This window comes from Sturnus vulgaris, chromosome 10 (genome assembly GCF_052056855.1).
Source record: "Sturnus vulgaris isolate bStuVul1 chromosome 10, bStuVul1.hap1, whole genome shotgun sequence".
NCBI classification, from domain to species: domain Eukaryota; kingdom Metazoa; phylum Chordata; class Aves; order Passeriformes; family Sturnidae; genus Sturnus; species Sturnus vulgaris.
Genome location: NC_142252.1, coordinates 12,399,957 through 12,424,997, shown reverse-complemented (window position 1 = coordinate 12,424,997; position 25,041 = coordinate 12,399,957). Strand labels below are relative to the sequence as shown.

The 25,041-nt window shown below is 46.0% G+C and overlaps 1 protein-coding gene and 1 long non-coding RNA gene across 3 annotated transcripts in view; both read right to left on the bottom strand.

Moving 5' to 3' along the window:
- The window catches only part of LOC148222651 (uncharacterized), a 65,358-nt gene extending 52,492 nt beyond the window's left edge, over window positions 1–12,866 (bottom strand). The window contains exon 1 of one of the 2 annotated variants that reach the window (XR_015805727.1): window positions 12,457–12,866. This is a non-coding gene — a long non-coding RNA (uncharacterized LOC148222651). The remainder of the gene's footprint in view (window positions 1–12,456) is intronic. The other variant, XR_015805728.1, reaches the window with a different exon arrangement.
- An 8,425-nt stretch (window positions 12,867–21,291) lies between these two features.
- On the bottom strand, window positions 21,292–25,033 carry ZIC1 (Zic family zinc finger 1). The gene is made up of 3 exons (XM_014877862.2): window positions 23,349–25,033; window positions 22,023–22,186; window positions 21,292–21,597 (listed from the first exon to the last, which is right to left on the bottom strand). Exons 1-3 carry the CDS (start codon window positions 24,322–24,324, stop codon window positions 21,400–21,402), a joined length of 1,338 nt encoding a protein of 445 aa, XP_014733348.1. The 5' UTR covers window positions 24,325–25,033; the 3' UTR covers window positions 21,292–21,399.
- Between the last annotated feature and the right edge of the window lie 8 nt (window positions 25,034–25,041).

Sequence of the window (25,041 nt, the reverse complement as noted above, 5' to 3'; positions counted from 1 at the left end):
TAATAAAAAAATTGGGAAAAAAATAATAAGATCAAGCCGTAATGCAATTGTCCCTCTTGGAGGAGCCATTTTAATGTGCTCCATCAGCTGTCGGGGCAAGGCGAAGCTCTGAGGACCCACCACAGGTGTCCACCCGGCCCTCGGTGCAGGAGCTGCAGGGAGCTTTGTCCTTGGGAAATGGGAAAATTATTAAGCAGGTAACATCTGGGACCTGCTTCTCTGAGGCAACATCAGGGAGAGATAACTCTGTTAGTGTGAGTGACGGTCGAGGGTTTGCAGGCCGGCCACTGCTCTGTGCTCGGCTGGATTGATTGGCAGGTGCTGGGACAAGCTTTGTCTGCTCATTTCTCCCAGCCAGAAGCAGCCCCTGCCTTTATCCGGAGCTGCCCATAGCAGCCCCTTCCCGGCAGGGTCTCCAGGCTCTGCTGGAGCACGGGAGGGCAGGAGACACCCGGGTGACCCTGGGGACCCGCCTGTCCCAGGGCTGGGGCAGGGACACAGGGAAGGGCACGGTGTGAGCTGGGAGCTCTGCGCCACAGCTCTGTGCCAGAGATGAGACCTATGGAAAAAACCCGAGTGAAAAGGCTGAGAATTTTTCACTGGAGTCAGTTTACTCAGCAAACACCCCAAAGCAGCCATTTCTTCTGAACCTGAGCTTCTTTCCCAGGCCCTGGCTCGGCAGCCCAGCAGAGCTGCTGAGGCCTGGCCGTGGTGTGCCGGTCTCCCGGGGCAATGCAGGTCACACACATGTGGCTCCGATCTGCCTGTCTGCCATTACATTGGGTTTAGATGGTTTTACATTAGAAGCTGTGGCAAATTTGCCCTCCAAACCACATCCCTCTCTGCAGCCTGGCATTTTGCAAGTAACTGTTTTTTTCCGATTTGCAGAAATGCACGTTGTTTTTTTCTGAATTTGCAAATGTATTTCTACTTTGTTTTAAGAAAGATCCTTGATAGTACTGCCAGAGTTTGTCTCTGATTTTGTGCAGTCAGGCTATCACTGTAAAAGTTGACAATACATCTATGAATAAGAGGTTTAGTGCATCAGTGAAAAATTACATTCTTAAACGCAGGTTATTAAAGATTATGTCACCAATCTGCATGCATGCACATACATACCCATATATTTTAAAAAATATGCCAGTAATCAATTTAGAATAGCTTATTTTATTATTTCTTGTGGAAACAATAATGGTTGTATCAACAAATTCTTCTGTTTCTGATTCTGATAATGAATTACCAGGCTCACATTTATATACTACTTTTCATTAGAGGTGTACTGAAGACTCTGTAATGATTTTTTTCTTAATCAAACCACTGTACAGAAGAGATCTACTTAGGCTTTTCTTAAAGCAGCCTGACATCAAAAGATTTCAAAAGGACAAAGGCTGCTTTTAAAAGCTAACATACTATTTATGATTTCAAATGGCAGAGGTATGATTTAGCCTGCTTTATTACAGATGTTATAAATGATGTTTCACATAAGAATATTATTCTCTTATTGCTTTCCAGGTAGAGTTTCCACTGGCTTCATTAAAGGCCTGAATGTAAAACAGCTGCAGAGCCATGAATTGGGTCCTGGCAAGTGAAATTTTCCCTTTTTTTTTAATCACTTGACGTGGCAACATGGCAGCTATTTAATTACACTCATGCAAGAACAATAAATAAAGGTCCTATGACCTTTTGTTTCAATAAAATAAAACCTACTTATTCTTTTTAACTAAAATGTCATTTCCCATTTATTTTCCCCCAATGTGGTTGCCAGTGTCCAATTTTTAGGCTCAGTGCACAACAGTGATAAGGTCAAAACCTGAGACAGGGTGATGTGATTAGCCCTGTCCTAGGCTACCTCATAAAAATGTCTGCCACACAGCACATGCTCTGTCATGCAAAAAAAATTGTTTACAAAAGGGTTCGACAAACAGAGTTGTATGAACATGCAAAGAACTTTTTACAGTCTCCTCTCAACTGATTTTTACAAGTGGGGTCGGGGAGAAGGGGAGGGGAATTTTAAAATGAGTAAATAGAAGATAAAACTGGACACTGTGGAAAATCAAAAATTGAGGTGGGTGGTCTGGCAGCTCGAATAACTGTTGCAGATGACCTTACAAAGCCAAGGTGTGATTCATCAATCCCAGAAGACTTGCAATATGTGATATTTTCCCTGCTTTGGAATAGGCAGTAACCCAAACAAAACCTGACCTGATGAGGTTTGGTTCACAGAGGTCTCATCTCTCCATGAGAATAGGTGGAATTACAAGCATAAATACCAAGCACTAATATGGCACCATAGACAGGGACTTTATTTATCATGCAGAGAGTGAAAACAAAGCTTTCTACTAGATTTATTGGTAAAAGGGAACAGAAGAATCTGGTATGGACAAACTGCATGTTCCCCACATCCCAACTGCCAGGACTTCCTGCCCTCAGGCTTAGATATATTTATCTGGTTATAATTCAGTAAAGTTGTGTGATTTCAAGCCATTCCAAACAAACAAAATATCTAGGATATCATTCAAGGATGTCCTGACAATGCAATATTTCCCCTTTCAGATTAAAATAAAAAAATAGAGATGCTAATTAAATGCTCTCATAAAGAGGAATTCTTCTTCTCAGAAATTGTTTTTATTAATTGTATTTTTAAACAGCTTAAGGACTGTAAAAATTAAAATGGTGACAGTTTTATCTGGATGAAATTATTATAGCATGTACATCACTGGGAGAAAGAGAGAAAAGCATATGGAATATATATATATATTCAGAGCTTGATTGTGCTGTTTCTTTGTATTCAAAGGCCTCTTTGACTTCACTGGAAATTTTACATATGTGACAGTTGCAGAAATGAGTCCTCAAATTGTACAGAAATCAAATTTCCATGTTAAAGAGACCCTGTTTATAATTTCACTTGGAAAAATCACAGTTTTTCATGTGAACCCCATCTCGTTATTTTTTCAGCCTTTCTAAACATTGGTGCTTTTTATAAATGAGGGGCATTGGGGAGGGAAAGAAAAAAAGACATGGAAAGAAAAAGACTTTACATGTACCAGGGGATAAATATGTTACTGGAACAAGTTTTTGGTGTTGAGTATACTGTCAGGAGCAAAGAGAAACATGGATAATACCATTAGCGCCCCTGTGCTCAAAATAAAATATTAATGGCAGCATTTCCTGAGAAATTAAATTACTAGAGGAAAAAAAGTCTTTAAAATATGCATTCCATTGCCTTGTTGAAAGCCCTCACACAAATTATGGTCAAATTAGTATCCTTTTGTCTTTAGCACACATACTTTATGACCTTGAGAGATGTTCTCATGTAAATGTCTGAGGTTTTCTTATTCAGAGATGGTCATATTTTGCACTCACTGGCCAAGGGAAAGAGCATAACCATTAGCTAGGTTTGAATGGATGAAATTCAGTTGTTTGTTTGCAAGAGTCATAAGATCATCTAGGGTCTGATTAGCCTCTACTTAAACCTCCAAAACTGTTCAGCTTCAGTCATTCTTGACTGAAGGGCATTGATGCTGACCAGTCCAGATTGTCCCAGCTACACTGATGGACAGTGAGACTCAGCTCATGAAAAGAGAGTTCTTTTTGTTGCAACGCTTTACAATTTCCTTAATGTTCTTATTCAACCATTAGCAGTGACTCACTGGTTGTTAGATAACTGCAGTTCTCACTAAACTGAAAATAAAAAAAATCGAGATCCATTCTCACAGAGGTCCTCCATATGTGATAAATACTGGCTGCTATGCTTCTAAGAAGGCTATAATTATCTAAAATATAATTCATTATGTCAAGTCTCCAATGCACACTATATTATCAAAAGGAGTAAAAAAAAATTGTTTCTAGATCATGACTATTTCAAAAAGATTATTTCTTGAAGTAAGAAGGGAAACATTATGACTCATGCCTATCAATTTTCTATTGCCTATATTCATTTTTATCTGAAAAAAAAAGAAAAAGAAAAAAATTCAATGTCCTGCCAATAAGTTGAAATTGTTAGCATGTTTTATACACATTAAAATCATTTTTCAAGTAGATTAATAATACCCCACCAGCCTCAGAACACAACCTTCCTTTGCCCTGACTGCGATACAGGAAAAGGCTTGCTCCTGCTGAGACTATGAGGGGGCTGAAACTTTCCTTTCTGTATAAGGTCACCAAGAAACACAGATATTTGGGGCATAAACCTGCATTCAATTGAATACTGTCAAATGAGGAAAATCTGTGCACTTTACACAGTGCTCAGCATCCTGTCCAAACTGGTGTACTGGCTTCAGGTCAGGCCAAGTGTGTGTCACCTACCCCAGTCTTTGCAAGGAGACTACCCCTAACACTGTTCTTATTAAAATTATATAAATAAGTATTTTCCACAGTCATAAATAATTTTTGCAGCCAGGTTTTTCCCCCATTTTCTGATATAATCCAGGCTGCTAAATTTTTGCAGAATTGATGCAAACATGGTTAAACCTAAGATCCCACAGCAGTATAATAAATATTCATCAGTACTACATTTGCCTTTATGTACTTCCCAAGCTTCAAAATAGCTAAATGACACAAATTTGTTATAGTGGTAACAGCAATACAATTATGGTTAGTGGCCTGTCGCTGCTACCATCCAAACTTCAGCTTACAATAATACAAAACTCTTGACAGGCCATTCATGGATCAAACTTAAAATATAAGGAAAAAAGAGAAATGGTTTTAACAACTGAGGGTTTATGGAACTGCCAGATGACAAACTAGTATATGGAAGAGAAAATTAAATGTACAGAGCAAAAAACAAAACAGACCATGAACATTGAAGATAGGTTTTATACATGCACTAAATATTTACCTTGACACTTTTAAAATCAGTACTTTTCTTAAAGGAATGGCAAGAAGTTAAGACCCTAAGGGGCTGTTCTTCTCCATGCCAGATGCCCAAACTAGCTCAGGAGAAGTTCATCCTGTAGACATGAAAGGAATGATTTCTGCCCAGGTGGGCAGCAGGCAGCTACTGGTGCTGGGGGTGAACATCTCGGAGTGGAGCCCGGGAATAAATCCTCATTGAAGGCTACAGGCACCTAATAGAGAAGCTTCCACTCCCTGATCCATCACTAGATATTACACCAGAAACAAGGGTAAAACATACAACGGTGTGCTTCATGGTCTGGGCTTGATGCATGGAGCAGGAAAGGAAGAGGAAGGAGTGGAATAAAGGGGCAGAAGAGAGGGATTTCTTACAGTGAGTGGCCAAGGACACTCAAGTCAGGCTTCTGCTTTACCCTGCCCAACATGAGTTTCTCTGTCCTCCTCAGCTCTTTGAAAGCCAAAAGAGGAGAGCAATAAGCCCAGCTGCAAGTGACCTTCCCAAGGTGACAGCCAGTCCTCCCCAGCATCTTCACCAGGATGGATCAGGCTGGCCCTGAGAATTTGGAGCCTGCTTAGGGATCATTCCCGAGACAAGGTTCCCACTCAAAGAATAGTTTCTCACCCATCTTCTCACAAAGGATTGTATATCAGAGTACTACAACAGGGGCTTTGGATATTCAAATATAATTTTTAGAAGAAACACATTCTATAGCTCCATGTTCCAGCATCCAGTGAATTGCTAACACAAATAATTAAAACTAATATATGGTTGTAAAAATAAATGAATAAAGTATATTTCATTATGCAGTATCCTTGATTTTTATGGTGTTTGATTACTCACTAATTTGCAAAATGTGGTAATCTGCAGTATGCATCGAAGTCATTAGTGAAATCATACTGTACTTTAGTCAACAGGCTGATGATCTGACATGTCCCAACAGCAGCCCTGTACAGAAGGGTAAAATGAATTAAAGGCTCTGATTCTTGTTTTTATAAAAGCCAGATTACAACACTCAGGCAATGAAAAGTAACCATCGAGTTTCTACAGAGAGGCTCACAGTGATATAAATGAACATTAAAATAAGTAATAATGTGGCCAAAAGCACTTATGCTTTTTGGGGTTTCTTTTCACATATTTTATCTTTTAGTATCTCTGATTAAATTTGGTGAGAATATGTAGGTGACACCTAGAAGACAAATATAACTTGGTATGGATCAACAGCGTTAATTCCAACACCCAATTTTGAGAAACATATGTTCACTTGAACAGATATATGGGTGTTATCATTGGCACAGCTATAAATAAATATTAAATTCTCATCAGTCAAAATAAGGAGTACTCTGAGGTTTCACTTTCATCACATAACAATAACACCTCTGGAAAAACATTAGGTCTAAATGATAGCATATTTATTATTTGACAAAAACTATCTCACAAAATATTTTTGTTTAATTCCCAGATGATTTACATAATAGATTATAGCAGCTGCTATAACAATTCAAAAGTTGGGGGTTTTTTTCAGTAGTCTTTGAATCCTCTAACACTACAAGTGTTTTTCCAGATCTTATTTTTTAAATTAGCATGCCTTGAGAAAATACCTACATCTATTTTCCTAGAACGACGCTAGCTATTGATCTCAGCTTGACAAAAGTGGAAGAATTCATAGGTCATTTCAAAGTCACCTGTTGAACCAACAGAGAGGAAATATTTCTCCTTCACCAGCCTAGAATCTTTAGGGAGCAGTGGATGGTGTCAAGGCTTTGCAGGGGCACACACGGTTGTGGCGCACAGCCGGAGCAGAGCGTCCTGGCACACTGTCACAGAATTTCAGCTCTTTAGTTTGATCCCTGAAACAACTGGTTCTGTCCTGACTTCCTTCTCAGGCAAAACTCCTGAAGCGGTGGCGGGCCTTTTGTTTAATTGTAGCCACGTGCAAATTTATTTTGGGATGAGCAAATAATTAATCTATTAACAGGTTCCATGGGACATTCCAAAAGTTGCCATGAAAAATTATTGTCAGTGCACAGCTGAGATGCTGCTTTATAGAATTACCTCATAAAGTAGTATCGTGTGTAATTGCATTCGGGTTGTCACTGTCTCTTTGTAAATCTCCAGAGATTTACAGCACCGCACACTGGAGCAAGACCATCTAATATTTATAATGTTTCATTATTTTCATCTGCTTGGAACAAAACTTGTAGACTTATAGAAAATCTGACAAGATGTGTCAGAAATAGCAGTGTCCACTTGCAGTATCCATAGCAGTACACAGAACACAGGCAGACACGATACCACAGGAATTACAAGTGACCAAACAGCTGCATGACATTTACTCAAAATAATTTCTGCATTTAACACACTTAGTGAGCGGAACTTGAAAATAGGGTCATTGTTTATTTGGGCATGGCAGAGGGGAAACTTTGGGTTTTTACTAGACCTACAGAGTATAAATAGCTTTGGATTATAAAGCCCTTTCATTGTACTTTTACAGGTAAAAATAATATTTTAACTAATGACAGCTTTGGCTGGGGAAAAGTTAAAAGGCTGCAGAATTTATCCTATAGTTTAACTCAAAGTCCTTCTTGGAAGAGGATATATAGATTGTTCCTGCAACGTATTCATATCAGAAGTGAGTTGTTTACAGCTTTTTGAAACATTTAGGATTTCATCTTAACACTTCATAGTTTATGACAAGAAAAACTAGGAGCATACAGTTTTCTGATTGGTACCATCAGCCAGCATGAAAATGCTTTAGCAAGAGTAAAACTATTTTCTTTTTTACTGGTGGGATCTTGAACTATATGTCCAAGCTCCATAGAGAACATAGCACCCATTGGAAATTTTGCCAGAATAAGAAAACAAGAATTTGGCCCTTTCTCTCCAACTAGTGACAACACTCCACAATTTCATGCTGTTAGGATTTTTTAATTAAATGAGCTATTCTTCAGTACACAATAGAACTAAAAAGGAGAGAGTATCTAAGTATGAGGCTAAGTTTGTAAAGGAGTCTCTAGGTCCTTTGCAAATGTGCACAGAAAATTAAAAATTCCATTGATACTGAGATTTTCTAGATAAGCAACTCCTTATATTTTTTAAGGGGCAGGGTTTTTTAAATAGCTGTGCTTTTGCTACAGTCAATAAGTATCATGAGAAGGAGAAATATGATATTAAGCAGGATCTGATCCTAAACTTATGGCTCCAGTGGGAACTGACTAAACACCATTTATAGCATATCCCAACAGAAACACTCCATTTGCTGTAGCAGTGTTTACTGCATCTGAATTCTCCTAGCAGAAAACAGCTTTTTCACAGTCAAGTTCCAATATTAGCAGTGAATTAATTATTATGTTATATTTGTAGGACCATGCTAAGGCTGAGAGAGCAGTGGGGTGGAGGGGGGTCCCTCATTGCTGTTACTCCTTGGCAAAGAAGATATGGTAATCTGGGCAATTTTCAACTTTTATTCATGCGGCTGAAAAAAAATATTTACTTGAAAGGACCTGACCAAATCTTTGGTATAGCTGCTGCATTCCTACAAAAACAAACGTTTGTCCGAAAGAACAATATTTTAAGAAATATCCTGAAAGCAACCATTGCTTGGATAAGGTGATTTGCATGTCATTTCCATCAGCTCTGCAATACCAGTCAGGTTTCTTATGTGCACTTGCATCCAAACATAAACCTTTCTATGCCAGACATTAATCAATAAATTTTAATCCAGAATGTTACTTGTAAATAATTTTAATCTAGAATGTTACCTGCAAACAACACACTATAAACCAAACCAAAACTGGAAAGAGACAAAAAGTGCTGTACCTGTACAGCGATTTACACTGTGCCTGAAGCCTGCTCCAACTCAATAGGAGTCTCCCATTGATTTCAATGTTGTTTGGTTCAGTCCCTTATTTCAGCCCTCGTGTTTCACCAGTTTAATGTAGTCACCCTTTCTGGTAGCCTTTGTCCACTGCTCCTTATAGAAACATTCAACAATTTGCTGTATGATTAAAAATGTCTGGGGAAGTATGAACCACATTGTATATTGACCAAACATACACAGAGGCTAGACAACTCCTACAAATATCACAATAGAAAACTAATAAGACATTACAAGTATATTTTAATTTTATTTTTTAAAAAATATCCTGAGTATTTCAAATAAACTAACAAATAAATGCTCATATTAGGGATATTCGTCTCAGTGAAAGTCCTGCAGCAAGCACAAATGGTAAATAAAAATAAATAACAAATCTAAATGGATCAGAAAATATGACTGACACAAAAATTGCTGTAAGCATATATAACCTGCTTCACTCACCTATGTGAAAGATAATGATTTTGATTCAAACATAAATACTCACATTGGATATGTAACTGCCTGTATTATAACCCCGCTTCCTAAACCTAACATGCCTAAAAAGCATAAAGATACAACAAGGAAAATCCAAATCTGAATAATTAAACATTTATTTTTTTATAAATAGGAAAAAAAAATTGAGTGCATTTACAAATTCTTGATCTTTCAATCATACATATTAACAATTCCTTGTTTCTTGATTTGTATCAATAGATAGTAGAAATACATTTCTATTCAGCACTCGTGTTATCTAGCAGATGCGCATTTTCAGGATGTTTCCTAGAAGACAGCTCTTTTAGATGTCAAGCAGAAACTACATTTGCCCTGTTGGGATATTTTTTTTTTAATGTGGAATACCTGAAACCTAAAATTTCACTGCAAACCACCGTCTGTTGCAGTGCTTCATGCTGACCTGGGTATAAACTTTCACCATTCAAGAAAGTCAAAGGAGGGTGAAATTTTAAGTGTAAAAATATATCTATTTGCATGGGGGAGGAGGGGGAAGAAAGGAGGGGAAGAAAGGATAAGGGGGATGTTTTTTCCAGAAATATTACACCTAGTCCAACTTTATGTCTAAAGTGAGCTGTTTGAGCTTGCTTGGCCTGCAGCCTGCAAATGTATCCTGTCAGGTTGACTGTCTTATTTTCTTTTTGTACGCATTGTTAGTAAAATCTACTTGAAATAAAACAGAGCAAGAGATGTACCATAACATCTACATGAGTTTTTTATCAACTTCTGAGGGGACCATTTTACATTCAGATTGTAAAATGCACACAGAAAATAGGCCTGAGAAAGAATTCTGAACCTCACAGCATTTGGTTTATATTTTTTTGACTAGAAGAGAAGTGTCTGGCACATCATTCATTTCTTCCTGGAAGGTGCAGATTTGAGGACATGTTCAACCCTGCTCTAAGTTTAGATAGTTTCAGAATAAAAGGGAACTATTCCCAAAGTCCCTGCCCTCTAGGTCTGCCTTTTAGATAATGAAGTTTCTGAAGGCGTTGCTCAACACAAACCGACTAAAGAGGAAAGGAAAAAAAAAGGGGGGGGGGGGGTGAGGAGGAGTAATATGACAGAAAAGTACATGTTTTTGCATTTCTTCTGAGTTTATTCCGAATTATATCCCTCTGGGTGAAACAGCTAGCTCCCTAGGAAATTAATGGTCTGATGATTCAGGGAAATGTAGAGCTAGGTTCTTAGTGGCAAAATGCATGTAGATGAAGAGAGGGGTGCAGAGAGGTTTGTAGGTTCCGGTTTGGGAGGATAGACGTTTTCATACATTAAGGATTAATTTGGAAACGATAGGCTCCTAAGAAAATGCCAACGTTATAGCAGTTTTATTAAAACACGTCTTGGAATAAAGGATCAAATTCTCTCGGACTCAGCTGCAGCCCGCTGAGGAACCTGAGTAGAGGCAACATTTATTAGCAGAGGCGACCCATTAGAGAGGGGGAAATCGCTGTCGGCTGGGAACTCGGTCCCGCTTGAGCTGGAAGTTTTGCCTGGGGAGCTCAGGATCGGCCCCTTGCCGTGCCCCTGCCCCTGCCGCCCGCTGCAGTGCGGGAGCGGCGCTCACCTCTTCCCGCGGGGAAAGGACATCAGTCTGCGCCACGAGAACGCTCCGCTGTCTCTAAAGCAGTGATCCCCTGACCAGCCAGACTGAGCAGAGCAGCAGTACCCGCAGATGCTAAACAAATGATCGCCTAAAATACGAAACCCTGATTCCTTCTCTTATTTCAGTCTTTTTTTTTTTTTTTTTTTTTTTTTTCCATTTTTGTCACAGCAACTTCTGGAGATTAATCCCTCACCAGAGTTTGCCCGTGCCTTGTCATGTCAGTACCGTCCTGCACAACTTAACGAGATAAACCCTGACAAGCTAATCAGGCCGGGCGGGGGCTGGCACCGCGTCCCAGGGCCGGCGGCCGCTCCTCGCCCCCGGCGCCGCCGGCGAGCCCGGCCCGCCGAGGATCGCTGCCCGCGCCGGCGGAGCGGCCGCTGCGGCCCCGGCCCCTCTCCCGCCGCCACCGGGCCGACCCCGAGGGCAGCGGCGTGGCCGGGCGGAGCCCGCGGGCGCGGAGCGGGGCGGCGGCAGCGCTGAGCCCCCGGGCCCTGCCGCGACCCCGGCACCCGTGCGCGTATCGGGCTGCGGATGGCGGAGCCGCGGGAGGAGCCATTAGCGGGCGGTTACCGGGCTCGCTTCTCAGCGGCCCGCGGGGGACCAGCCCTGAAGTTGGCGGTGCCCGCGGCTCCCCGCGCCTCTCCGCCGGGACCGGGCTCCTGCCGCCGCCCTAGGGCTCCCAAGCCGCGGGGCAGCCCCTGGCCCGGCTCCTTGCGCTGGGAGCTGGGCTCTGAGTATCGTTTTACCCGGAGAATTAGAGCGTCTAATTTATCCAGTCCGCATTTGCGACCGGTCTCCTGCTAAATTATGTCAGCCAAAGGTCAGCCGGACTCAGCGGTTCTCTAAATTTACTTAATTTTTAAACCAAACAAAACAAAACAAAAAACAAAACAGAAAAAAAAAAAAAAACAGAAAAGCAAAAGAAAGAAAAAAAAAAGGAGGGGGAGTTTGATGGGGGAGGGCGGGGGAGAGAAACCAGCAAGTTATTCAAATTCAACCTCATCTGAATAATCGTGAATTTGATCCAGTCAGAGCTGCAGACTGTACATTAAAAATAAACGTCCAGGAGGCATTTACTGAAGTTGATCTATTAAAAAAATAGAGGTTTTAAAAATGCAACGTCCTTCTAGCCCTTCTCCCAAAGATGGAGTGAGTTTTCAGGTACTGCACGAACCTTGCAGAGTGGTATCAGTGTGTCTGCAACACTTAAGCTGAATGCTTGAACCCCCCAATCATAATTGTATGTTCACAAAGCACATATGGCAGCTGCATTCTTTGTATACTTTGTCATGATCTGGTGTGTAATGTAAATATATAAGTTCCGACCGAAAACACAGGCTCGCTTTCCCCATAACGACCAAAAAAAAGAAGGAGAAAAAAAAAAGTTGCTTTGCAAACTTAAAAAGAATGACATTAGTGCCGTACTACTGTCGGAGCCAGCAGTGATTATTTGGTCTGTTTGCTCCCATTCAGAGTTAATACACGACAATAGTTTTACTCTGTGCTGCTTGACGTGAAACCACTGGGGTTGGGCAATTCTGTTCCAAACAAATACAACTTCTACACCCATCCCTGGGACAGTTAGCCGACAGCTGAGCGAGTTTTGCAATGGAGAAAAGCATCACTTACCACGACGGGGATCTAGATCTCGGCAAATGCTGCCAGTAGGTCTGAGAAGTGAAAAAAACTGGAAGGGAAGCGCAAAAAGCAGAAAGTTGGAAAGGGGGATTTGTGTATGTGTGTGTGTGTGTGTGTGTGTGTGTGCGTGTGTAAAAGCCTGAGGGAAATGCGAGCACAGCGCTCCCTGCTCTCCCTGGTCGCCACCAAAACAAAGATCCAGGAGTTAAGGGAGCAAAGCTGTGCCAGATCTACACACACGGCTCCTCAGGGCCAAACCTCAGCTTCTCATTCACTCCAGCTAGCTACAAGGGTTAATGCTCCGGAGGGACAGGCTAGCCGGCCCCTGACACCATTGGCTAGGAAAAAAAGCAGGTTTAAGGTAAATTTACAGACGTTTTGCAAGATGCAAAGGGATAATTTTTAAATTAATATAATAGTAACAGCAACAATAACAATAACAATAATATTACTAACAGCAACAACAACAACAAAATAATAATAGAGCCCATTCCTGTCCAGCTGGCTGAGAAGCGAGGGCACGTCCCCCTCCTCTGCCCCCGCAGCGAGCGCTGCGCGGTCCCGTCCTGGCGCAGCCGCCCGCGCCCCGCGCCTGCCCCAGCCCACGGGGGGGACCTGGTTATCTCTGGAAGCACAACAGAGGGACGAACCCGGAGGGGAAAGGGCTGGGGGGAGGGAGGAAACGAAGCAGCCATGAGCACTAAATGCAAAGGTTCAGGCTCACACTCAGATATCAACAGTTTTCTTGGGAGCTAAATGATGGGCGAGGATTGCCACGCGAAGGCGTGGGTATGTGACTCAGGTGTGTGCCCGGGTGCCACTGTCCCCCTGAACACCGTTCTTGCGCCCCTGCAATTACGGGGGAGCTGCCCCTTCGGCTAAGGGGGAAAATGGAAGAAAGAAAAACGCCTGGGTGGAAGCAGGGGGAAAATATGTATGAATACACATCTGTTTAAATGTTGGAGCAAATGGTGACAACAGTGCGTGCCCAAGACAAGCTTCCACTTGGGGAACCGAGGTCAGGATCTGCCCTTTCTGAAACGAGAAGGCGACATGATGGACATGGGCTTTATTGTCGCCCCTTGTAGTCGGCTGGGGCGTGCAGGGAGCCTCAGCCATGCGGGGAGGGGGGCACAAGCACTCCAGGTGTTGGCCGGCGAGGCTTCCACAACCCAGCCCAGGCGCACACACCTATGGGCGCGCGTTCGTCTACAGCTCCGGACAAGGAGGAGAGAGGGGGCGATGGAGAGAAGTGGGCTATGGCGGAGGGGGAAGAGGGAGAGAGAGGCTACGGAAAGGGAATTGTCGCTGGGAGATTTCCAGTCATTCTGGCTCCACCCGGAAGGGCCTTTCTGGGAACTTCGGGGGTGCTGGGCCGGGCCGTGAGGACGCGGCAGTGCCCGGGCCGGGGCAAGTGCCCAGGTGTGCCTGAGAGCCCGCGCGGGTTACGAAGGCTCCTGCCTCCATCCTGCCCGCTCCCCACCGGGCTCATGGGAAAGAAAAATCCACGTCATTACGAAGATACATTTCTGATACCATGGGATGTTATTTTGCCACCGTACAAAAGGTTCTAAAATCACTTTGTGCTGCTGAACAATGAGTACTGGGAATTACTACTATTTGTTAAGAAAAAAACAAAACAAAACAAACCTACAGCCTACAAAGAGATAAGTGCCAAGACCCTGCGTTTCTTCCTCGGATCTATCATGCGATGTCGATATATCAGCAATAAAATATGATGGGCCATACAGTATGAAGAGGTTTTCTTAAGACGAGCGAGACAGAAAGGAATCCATTACAAGAACCTTTCTCCCTTACCCAGAGACAGTTCTCTTCTGGTGACTGTACCCATCGCGTTTTGACATATAAGCCCACGAAAAGCCACTCGGCCGGCGACCCCCGGCGCTGAGAACGGCTGTGAGGAGGGGGCCGGGGGCTCGCTAAAGACCCCGCGAAAGGAGGGAGGTCGCGTTTGCCCAACGTGCAGGGGGGAGGCTGGAAGCGCCTGCCCGGGCGCATCGCTGCGCGGCAGGGGGACGGCGCGGCGGGGGCAGCCCCGGACGGGCCGGGCCGGGCCAGGTCGGCCCGGGTTCGGCCGGGTCGGGCCGGGTCGGGCCGGGCAGGCAGCACGTGCAGCAGCGGTGCTGCCGTGCGCGGGCGCGGGGCGGGCGCGGGCACGAGCACCTTCCGCGGGCGGCGGGGCCGCGTCATAAATATTCAACAGCACGTGCAGCCGCGCCGCGGGCGCGCATGCGCCGCCGGGGCTGCCGCCGGGGCGCGCGGCGGGCGCTGACACACACACACAGACAGACAGACACACAGACAGACATACAGACACACACAGGACTCGTACAGAGCACTCACAAACTCACACACGGCTCACACAAATACACACACCCCACTGACACGCACAGGGCACTCACACACACAGAGTACTCACACAAATAGACACCTACCCCGCTGGTGCACACAGCACTCACACACACAGCACTCACACAGCACTCACACACACAGAGTACTCACACACATACACACACACCCCACTGACACGCACAGAACACTCACACACACTCACACAGCACTCACACACACAGAGTACTCACACACATACACACACACCCCACTGACACGCACAGAACACTCACACAGCACTCACACAGCACACACACACACAGAGTACTCACACACATACACACACACACCCCACTGACACGCACAGAACACTCACACACACTCACACAGCACTCACACAGCACTCACACACACAGAGTACTCACACACATACACACACACCCCACTGACACTCACGCACCGCACCCACGCCCAGCCGCTGTTTCTAGGAACCGTCCCCGGGTGGTCAGTCCTGAACTTCCCCTCTGCCCCCCGGCCCCCGAAAGAGGCAACATCAAGCACAAAACACATGGCCCGGCAGAGGGAAGCTTGCTGATGTCGGGATATTTTCCCGGGCTTATTTTTTCTTCACTTTTTAGTCGTATTTCCTCACGGGATATTTAGAAGTGAAAAGGGTCCTAAAGGATCTTACAGTTCTTCCCCGTGCCAAAACACAACTTTCTTTTTTTTTTTTTTTTTTTGTTAAGCAAAGTCGTGCCCACGTCTCGACAAGCGGCATGTGAGGACTCGGACTTGAGTGTGCCCCATTGATCTTGCATCCTGCCTCGCTGCAGCTACCCCAGACAGCTAATTCGGTGTTTGGGTCCTCAGATGTAAACACATGCACAATCACAGATGCACACATCGAGCATTTTTTTAATAGCAGTTTCATAGAGAGGTAGTATGATCGTATATATCTAAAAGGTAATTAATTTGATTTATTATATTTGAAAAATCCTGTCTGCAGTACGGGCGTCATCTGGAAACTTCATGCTATTTTATACTATCGTTCTAAAGCCGAAATAAATGTTACGAATTGATGACAGCTTCCAGCTGCATGATAAAAATAGCCCCTTCGCTTCACAGGATCGTGTTTCATGTTATCGAAGATGAACCAAATCTGACCCGTAGACGTTCGCAGCAGGGGGAAAAAAAATGATACAAAATAAAAACCTTGGCCATTTTTAATAAACAATGCTTCCAAAAACGCAGTATCTTTACGGTGAAATGGAACCCACCTTCATACGTTCAGCAGGTTCAGGAAATCAGACCTGCCCCTCATTCAAAATAGAAATCTCAGTTATTAATCTTTCTGGGTGAATTTGCAAATTACACCCATTCTGTTACAAATGCCACCCATTGTACAGAAACGTTTGCACTGAATAATAGAGGTTCTGTGAGCCTTCGAAAATACACTTCCGTGCAAACACATGAATGTGTGTCTTTCTAGAAACACCGCTCTTTCTTTACGTACAAATGTAGATAGAGGATAGGTAGTGTGCAGATACGAGCATATCTGTAATGCAATCAGCAACGCGAACGGTGATTTCGGTGAGCTCGTGTGCATCTGCGGCAGTGCCCGTGTGCCCGTGAGTTGTAGGCACAGCTCACGCAATGTCCGTGCCCAGCACGGGACCCCCGCGCCCGCGGAGCAGCTCCGCAGGCCGGGCTGCGCGGCCGCGCCGGGCCCCGGCCGGGCCTCTCAGCGTTCCCCGGCAGCAAAGCCCCGCTCAGCAGGGAATCGACAGCCACCTTTTGAGGAAAATGTGTGGATTCCCGCGGGAACGCCGCTCTAACCGCGGGGATCGAGCCCTCATCTCGAGGTGCCCGGCGCTCACGTGTGCGTGGGGCCGCGGGCGCGTCCCAGACACGGGCGGGCACGGCGGTGAGCGGCTTCGCAGGCGTGCTGCGGGTGCGAACGGGGTGCGTGTGCGTGCAAATGCAGAGGTAAACTTTGTCATGGTGATGCACGGTGTGCCTAGTACCTGCACAGCCTCCTTCGCTCACGAATTCCTCTCCCTCTGAGCTCCAGCCGCAAAACGCACATGGGTTCTTTTAGCGTCAGGTCACTTAAAATACTCTGCCCTTTCCAGAGGGGATCTCCTTCCCCATCCTGCCTGCTGGAAGCGGGCTTTGCAACGGGGCTCTGGCCCCGCGCCGGCCGCGCCGGGGCTCCTGCGGCCCGGGTGTGCAGCGGGGCTCCTGCGCGCCCGCCGCCCCGGCTCGGTCCGCGGCCCGGCTCGCTGCTCGCCCCCTTTAGAAGTTGCTGCCAGACAGGAAAACTTACAGATTCAGAGCCGTTTAACAGCATGGTCAGAAAAACAATAAATAAAAGTGTCGAAGCTCCGTGCATCAGCCCAGGGACTGCTGCTTCCTCACGGCTAAAAGGAAGGCGATAACCAGACGAAGCCAGCGCGGAGCGGGTGTCCCCATTTCAAACAGTGTCTGGACTAAAGAAGCTAACTTTGCCTTATGAGTGCCGGACTTGCCTTTAATAAATTCAAGCGATCATTCACAAACCATTAAAGCGACCTGAAAGGCGAGTCTTTCGCGGGGGAAGTGGAAACGCCAGATTATTGTTTTGCGTTTAACTTTCTGCGTGCAAATGGCACAAGCACGGCCAGGGGTTGCCACCCGAGAGGGGCCAGCACACACAGCCCTCCACACACCCACCCGAACAGCCTCCTGCACTCTCCCCGCCGGCACTGCCGTCCTGCTTTGGGTATCTTCAAATACTCCCCTTCGGCGGCGGGAGCCTCCGCGGGCACGGGAGACCGCGGACGGCAGACACCGGACCTAAGCGTTCCGTCAACCCCGGGCCAGGCAGCGCGGAGAGGCGCGGGGCTGTCTGCACGGCCTGCCGTGGGCTGCGAAATCTACTTTTCCCACGCAGGAGAAGTACCGCGACAGCATCTCCAGAGCCAGACATCAGAAAGAAAATGATGGCCCCCGTTGAGGCTGGAGAGCTGGGGTCGGTGTTTCTCTTTGCAAGCCTTTGTGAGTAAATCCGCAAAGGGAGTCTTACTAGAGGAAAGTTGAGTTTAGAGACTAAAACAGTGCAGAAACCGCCGAGAGAAACCTCAAAACCTCTCTGCCTGAAAAACACCCCTCTCTCTGCCGGGGATTTCAAAGCACTGCTCCCCTCTCCAGAGCCAAGCGAACAGCACAAGCACCAGCATGGCGTGGACTTGAATTCAGCATTAACAATTCCAGCGCCAGTGATCGTGGCTAATTCAGAACATACACGGGATGGAGATCAACCAGTATCGCACAGTTCCCCCTCACCCCAGATAAAAAACCAACAGCAGCAGCAACAACAACACTAGAATTATCCTTCCTGCTGTAGGACTCTCAAAAAAACCTCAGACTGAAAGTTTAAAAGAATACTCATTAACCAAGTGTTCCAATACACACAAGTAACAGATCTGAGTTAAGCGACCACTAGGGACTTTACACAAGTTCAAAGAAAGTTGCAATACGCATCTTTAAAATATCTCACCCTCACCACGTTTCTCCGGGTTTACTTTACAGATGGGTGGCTCAGACGAGCTCAACGATTCTTTTTTTCTTAGATACGCTCAGGTTACATTTTTTATAACCGATGCCCTGCAAAGTCGCCAAGACAGTTACCCTGAAAGATTCGCAACAAGCAACATTTTCGGCGCATGAAACACTTTTCCCCCGGCTCTTTTGCTCGCTGGGCTACATTTCCTCAAGTCCCAACACTTTCTGCCCTGGTCCCACCGGGCTCCAACTTTTCCTATCTCGCAAAACCCTGCAAGGTGGCGCTCTTTTCATTGAAAACTGATATTAGCCTTATAATAACAACATTTTGTAGAAAGTAAAGTTAAAGGGAAGCCTTCCCACGGGTGCTGCAGGGAGCAGGCTGCGATGCCGAACTGGCAAGAGGAGTGGGGCTTCGGATGAGCAAGACGACAAACCCTCTCTCTCTCCTTTTTTTTTTTTTTTTTTTTTTTTTTTTTTTTTTTTTTTGAGGGGTGGGGTGTGAGGCGTGTGCTTTCGGGCAGTGGAAAGTCTCCGAGGGAGATCCCCAAATGCTAGGAACAAAGAAAAATTCTTGCGGTGGGCTGCTGAGAAGCAGCGGGCTGTGCTCTGGGTGGGTTACCGCCGGGGCTGCCGAGTGCCCGCACGAATGTGAGGGGAGAGCGGCTCCCCCGCACCCCCGCCCCCCGAGCGGTTAATATGGCTATTGACTCGCTGTACACATAATATTTCTTTAAAGAAGCTGTTAAAGTGTCATCTTGGTCTACTGGAAGGTCAGTTTGTGCAATTCACTCTATGACATATCACAAGCCCTCGCAGCTTTAGCCAACCTCATGATTTGTGTTGTCTGTTGATATGTTGTCTGCTTAATGGGGCGATCATGCAAGCTACAACCAGGAACAAAGCCCAACAGTTCCAACAACCGTAGCTAAGTTAGTGGAAGCAGTACAGCTTGCAAATCTATCAAACTAAACTGCAAGGAAGACAATCTGATTTAGAGAAAAGGCGTTCTGCTACAGTCATTAAGCACAAGTAATTTAGATTTTTTATATTGTCTTCTCATTTACAAATTTACTGTATCAACGCCAGCCAATGGAACGAATTTCTTAAGTAAATGAGAAATAAATAAAAGAGATAGAAAGATAATCAAATTACATAAAATAATTCTTATGCCCTAGATTTATTTTTTAGAAAGCTATTAACACTAGCAAAATTATAGTAATAATAATAACATAGCATAAGAAGTAATTGATTTAAATTAACATCACGTTGTAAGGAATATCAGCAAAGAAAAAAAAATAAGAAGAAAAAAACCCAAATAAAAATACACACAACAACAACAACGGCCTTCGTGAAAGAGTGCTGTACTTCCTGGAGTAAAAGGCCCAAGGAAAGTCATGAATCCACTGCCTAAGAATTAGTTATGGTCATAAATGCCTTAAATTAAAATAGCAACCGAAATCTCCTCTGTTTTAAATCTCCTAATATATGTTATCCGAATTAATTTAATTTAGGGACCCAGTCTATGCAGATTCATGGACAGTGTTGGAGTGGAATGCAGCACTTCTCGTGTAACAATTCCCCACATTAATATTTATGTAGCATATGCAATCTATTTCTGTTATTTTTATGGTTGTTATTCTATGTCTGCAAAGGTCATTTAAATTATACTGCGGCCGAAAATTTGTTTCATAAATTTTGATATAAATACTAATTACACACTATAGTAATGCCAGCAGGGATCCTTTCATTTATCACATTTATATCACCTTCGCTGCTTTAGTGATGACATAATGGAAAGCAGTGAAAAACTGGGACAGTTTTATTCTAATATCCTAAAGCTAGTAGGAGTTGCAGCAGGTTGACTTAGTGAATAAGAATTCCTACCACAATTCTTGGGATTTAAGAATCTTTAATAAGGTACGAAATGTTACCAAACAGTTCTGTAAACTAAATTTTACATACCAATTCTTCTAGCCATAAATATTGAATATCTTGTAACAGGTATAACCGGACCTTTACATGCGGATAAATATGGAAATTAGGATTTATATACATTATGTTCTTGTATTTGCCAAAAGCAACGGACAGATATAGTTTTATATATTTTTTTTTTTTTAATATCACTTTACATAAACAAATGTAACAGTTTGACACGCAGATCCAGGCTTTCACTATACGAATTTCTTGACAGGACGTGTAACAACATTTTACTGCACTACTTAGACTGGACTTTGGGACGAAATGTTGCACTTTATACAAAAAAGCACATTAATACCAATAATATTCTGTTAGATCGACGTTTAGACTGTAATAATACAAAGTAATCCACATTTTGATACACATTTACTAGAACATTCTTGCCATTCAGTACAAATAGTTGAATTTCTACCTCTTCCCTCTGCCCCCCCACCACCTCCGCCCCCCGCCGTCGCTCCCACCCTCCCGCCCCTCCCCCCACATATATGCAAAGACCACAAATCCACATATCCCCTTATTCAACTTGCGATATAACTATTTACAAAATCAAACAGTACACTTTTTTTGTTGTTTTGTTTTTGAAGCTAATAATTCTGTATTTACAAGAGGGGATGGGGGGAAGGCCGCTGCCCGAGCAGACATGCAGTTGGCGATCTCTAATCAGTGGTTTCCAGTAAAGCCCTACACAGTTGGCATTTGCCCTGGTAACCTTGTCTTCTTATGCATTCTACTAACCCCTTCGCCTACCAAGCCTTGGAACAGAGCAGAACAGTCAGGCAAAAAAAAAAAGAAAATAGAAAGAAAAAGAAAGAAAAAAAAAAAAAAAAAGGAGAGAAATAATAGAGGACAAAAAAAAGGAAAAAAATTAAAATTAAGTCTTCATTTTACTCAGTCCTGGGTCTACTGGCAGCATTTTATTTTTGTTTACTCATTTAAATTTTGATTTGAGAGTGTCCATTATTTTGGAGTCTTTAAATAGGGTATTTGTTTGATCGCTTGGGGCTTTTTTTTTTTGTTTCGGTTTGTGTTTTGTTGTTGTTGTTGTTTTGTTTTAGCGTTTTAGACGTACCATTCGTTAAAATTTGATGTAAGCGTGCTGTGGCTGGACGTGTGATGGACTGCGGAGGAGGAAGGGGATAAGGAGCTGGCAGTCTGGTTTTCTGTGGATGGAGACACGATGGTTGGAGGGGTGGAGGACTCGTAGCCTGAGCTGGCGGCGGGAGAAGGCTGGGACCCCTGCGAGGATGATTCATGGACCTGCAAGAGAAAACCCGGGCAGAGATAGAGAGCGGCGGCGGACGGAGGCCTTCGCCTGGGGACGCACAGACAACGGAGCCCAGCACCGGGCCCCAGGCTCGGGCTCTCCAGCGGGGCTCCCCGGCGGCCCCAGCTCCAGCCCCGGCCCCTGCCCGCCGGGCAAGGCCGGTCTGAGCCCCCCGGCTGCGTCCTGCTGCCTCCCTGCCCCTCCCCGGGTGAACCGCACCGACCCAAGGCCCCGGGCGGCGCCGGGCCCGGGGCTGAGCGCGGCCCGGCGGGGCGGGGGTTGAGCGCGGCCCGGCGGGCCCGGAGCTGGAGCCCCGCCGCCGGCCGGCCCCGGGCCGCGCTCCGCCCGCAGGCACGGCCGCGCCGGCCCCGCCGCCCTCCGCCCGGGCAGGCCCGCACGCCAGGCGCCCTCCATTTACCTTCATGTGCTTTCGGAGGGAGCTGGGGTGCGTGTAGGACTTGTCGCACATTTTGCAGAGATAGGGCTTGTCGGAAGTGTGCACATGCATGTGCTTTTTGCGGTCGCTGCTGTTTGCAAAGCGCCTGTCACAGCCCTCGAACTCACACTTAAATGGTTTTTCACCTATTGCAGAGGGAAGGGGGAGGGGGGGGGAAAGGGATCTGATTAAGCAGGGCCGGCTGGATGGCTCATTGTCACCGCACGGCCGGACGGAGCCCAGGGCTTCATTTCAAACACTTGCAACTTTCTAACTTCAGCGAGGCTCAAATCCCAAAACCTTGATTCTAGTCTCTATCCTTTCCGGACCTCCGGCTCCAGCCAAGTGCCCGTTTCGGAGAGCGGGGGAGTTAAATAACTTTTCTTTTCCCCCCCTTCCCTTCGGACGGGCGAGTTTCCTTTCAACCCCAGTCCCGGGCACCTCTCCCTCTTCACAACGCTCCGAGCGAGAGAGCAGGCGTGGTGGGATATTACACACGATTATCAGCGTGTAGTTTCCGATTTTATAGCTCTTTCTCGTAATATTTTACTCTCTCACCCACCCCAGCCCCCTCCCCCATATTTTCCTGCAATATTGAAAATTATCCGGCCCGGGTAATCAACGGGAAGGCAGTTCCACAAACCCTCGGCAAAAGCGCTAGGGAAAGCGGCTCTGGCTTTCAGCGTTCGGGGGTGGGAGCAAGGGGAGATCGCTCTCCCGGCCTGAGGCTGCTGCATTCCCACCTCCCACGAAGGAAAAAGTTCTCAGGAATACCGGCGCCTCCCCTTCGCACAACAATAACACAGTAAAGCGCAGGGCTCGGTTTGTTTAATATCTATCGCTCAACGGAATTAAATATTTACCAAGCCCTGAATTGCAGAGAGGAGACGAATGAGCTGCCTGCAACACTTAGCACAATTTCTCATCGTGCCACAGCCAAAACTGCCGAACAATAATTAATTAAAACCTATAAATTTAAACAGGACAGGTTGCTGCGATCCCCCACCCCCTCCGCCCTAACAATCCCAGCAGCAAACCCTGCCGTCCTCCCCCTCTGCCTCGGCAGGGATCATTTTCTTTTTGTTGCTGCTGCTGGCGTGGCTGTGACAGAGCTCTTTTTGCAGCGGAGCTCCGAGCCGGCCTCTCCCGGAAAAAAGCAGTGGTCCCTGGACCAAACCCCCTCCTCCCCGAGCGAGCCTCAGCCAAGCTGGCCCCCGACCCCTCCGGCACGGCCCCGCGTCCCGCTCTGGCCCCGGCGCTCGGCGCTTCCACTCGCAGAGAGAAAAGCGACAGAGAAGGTTACCGTACCTGTATGAGTTCTTTTGTGTATTTTGAGATTCTCTGATCTGGCAAACACTTTGCCACAGCCTGGGAAAGGGCAAGGGAAAGGTTTTTCACCTGTGTGGACTCTGATGTGATTTACAAGTTTATATTTGGCCTTGAAAGGTTTCCCTTCTCTCGGACACTCTTCCCAGAAACATATGTGATTGGACTGCTCGGGTCCTCCAACGTGCTCCACCGTGACATGAGTCACCAGCTCGTGCATCGTGCTGAAAGTTTTGTTGCAGGACTTTTTGGGGTTTGACAATTGCTCGGGCTCAATCCACTTACAGATGAGTTCCTGTTTGATGGGCTGCCTCATGTAACGAAAGAAGGCCCCTGCCCCGTGGTGGGCTGCCATGTTCATGTTCATGTGGCCGTAGCCGTGCAGCTGGGTCGAGGCGTAGTGCTCGGAGCGGGGGCTGGTGACCTGGCCGTACTGGTCGGGTCTGCCGTACATGTCTCCGGAGAAGCCCAGGCGCATCTGCCCGTTCACCACGTTAGGCGAAGCATGGCTGGTGGCTTGTTCGTGCAGCCCCGGGAAAAGTATATGTCCCGCGGCATCTGTGTGTCCGTGGGGTCCGGCGAAGCTGCCGGCAGCGGAGGCGAACAGGCTGTGCTGGGCGCTGGCGGCCGCCGCCTCCCCGAAGCCGCGGTTGCGGAACAGAAAGTCCCGGGTGGAGTTGAAGGCGGCGCTGGAATAGGAGCTGACATGGGTCGGGTGGTGGTGGTGCCCCAGGGCCGCCGCCGCGTAGCCGGGCGCCTGCGAGGTGAAGGCGGTCTGGCCCGCCGAGGCCAGCTCGTGGGTGCTGGGGTTGATTTTGAAGGCGCCCATGCCGTCGGCGAAGGGGTTGATCCCCAGCCCCACTTCTCTGTCCGTGACATCGGCCGTGGAGTGGTGGCGAGAGGATCCGAAGGTAGTGACTCCTATGGCGGGATACTGCGGTCCAGCATCCAGAAGCATCTTCCTAGCGTCGATGCAGCAACCAAAAAAAAAGCACGCGCGCACACACACAACGCGGAGAGAAGCAGCAGCAGCAGCAGCAGCGGCAGCGAAAACACCCTCTTTGGAAAGTCAGCGACGATCACCACCAAAGCAACCACATCAAAAACACCCCCTTCGGCATCAGCGCAGGGGGAAGGAAAAAAAAAAAGGGGGAAAAAAAAAAAAGCTGGTGCGGAAGGGGGGAAGAGATCTTCGCAGTTGCAAATAATAATAATAATAAAAAATGTGCCCCAAAAATATTCACTGTCTCTCTGCTTTGACTTTTCAGGGAGGTTTAAGTGGGGAGGGGGGGGGTTGGGTGAGCTCAAAAATAAACTGGCTGCAAATAACAATAACGGCGAGAGTTCAACACAGGCAGCAAAAAAAAAAATTAAAAAAAAAACCAAAACAAAAAAGAAACTTCCTTCAGTGATTTTTTTGGCTATAGGAATGTTGCAAAGTGGCCGAGAGATTGTTTCTCTCTCCTCTTCGAGCTTCCCCACACTCACCCGATTTTTTTTTTCGGGGGGCCTTTTTTTTTTTTTTTTTCGCTCCGCAAAAAAAAAAAAGGCGCAAATCATACACAATATTGTCTTTTGCGGTTTATCTTCCTGGGGAGAAACTTTCACCTCCTCAGCCGGGCGGTGAACGCGAGACTGATAGCGGCAATCATTCCTGCAGATAAATGAATTGAAA

Coding starts and splice junctions, on each gene's coding strand:
- ZIC1 (XM_014877862.2), bottom strand. CDS start 24,324: ATGCTTCTGGATGCTGGACCGCAGTATCCCGCCATAGGAGTCACTACC. Junction 22,187..23,348: donor ACACAAAAGAACTCATACAG/GTACGGTAACCT, acceptor CCTCTGCAATAG/GTGAAAAACCATTTAAGTGT. Junction 21,598..22,022: donor CCCTCCGAAAGCACATGAAG/GTAAATGGAGGG, acceptor TTTCTCTTGCAG/GTCCATGAATCATCCTCGCA.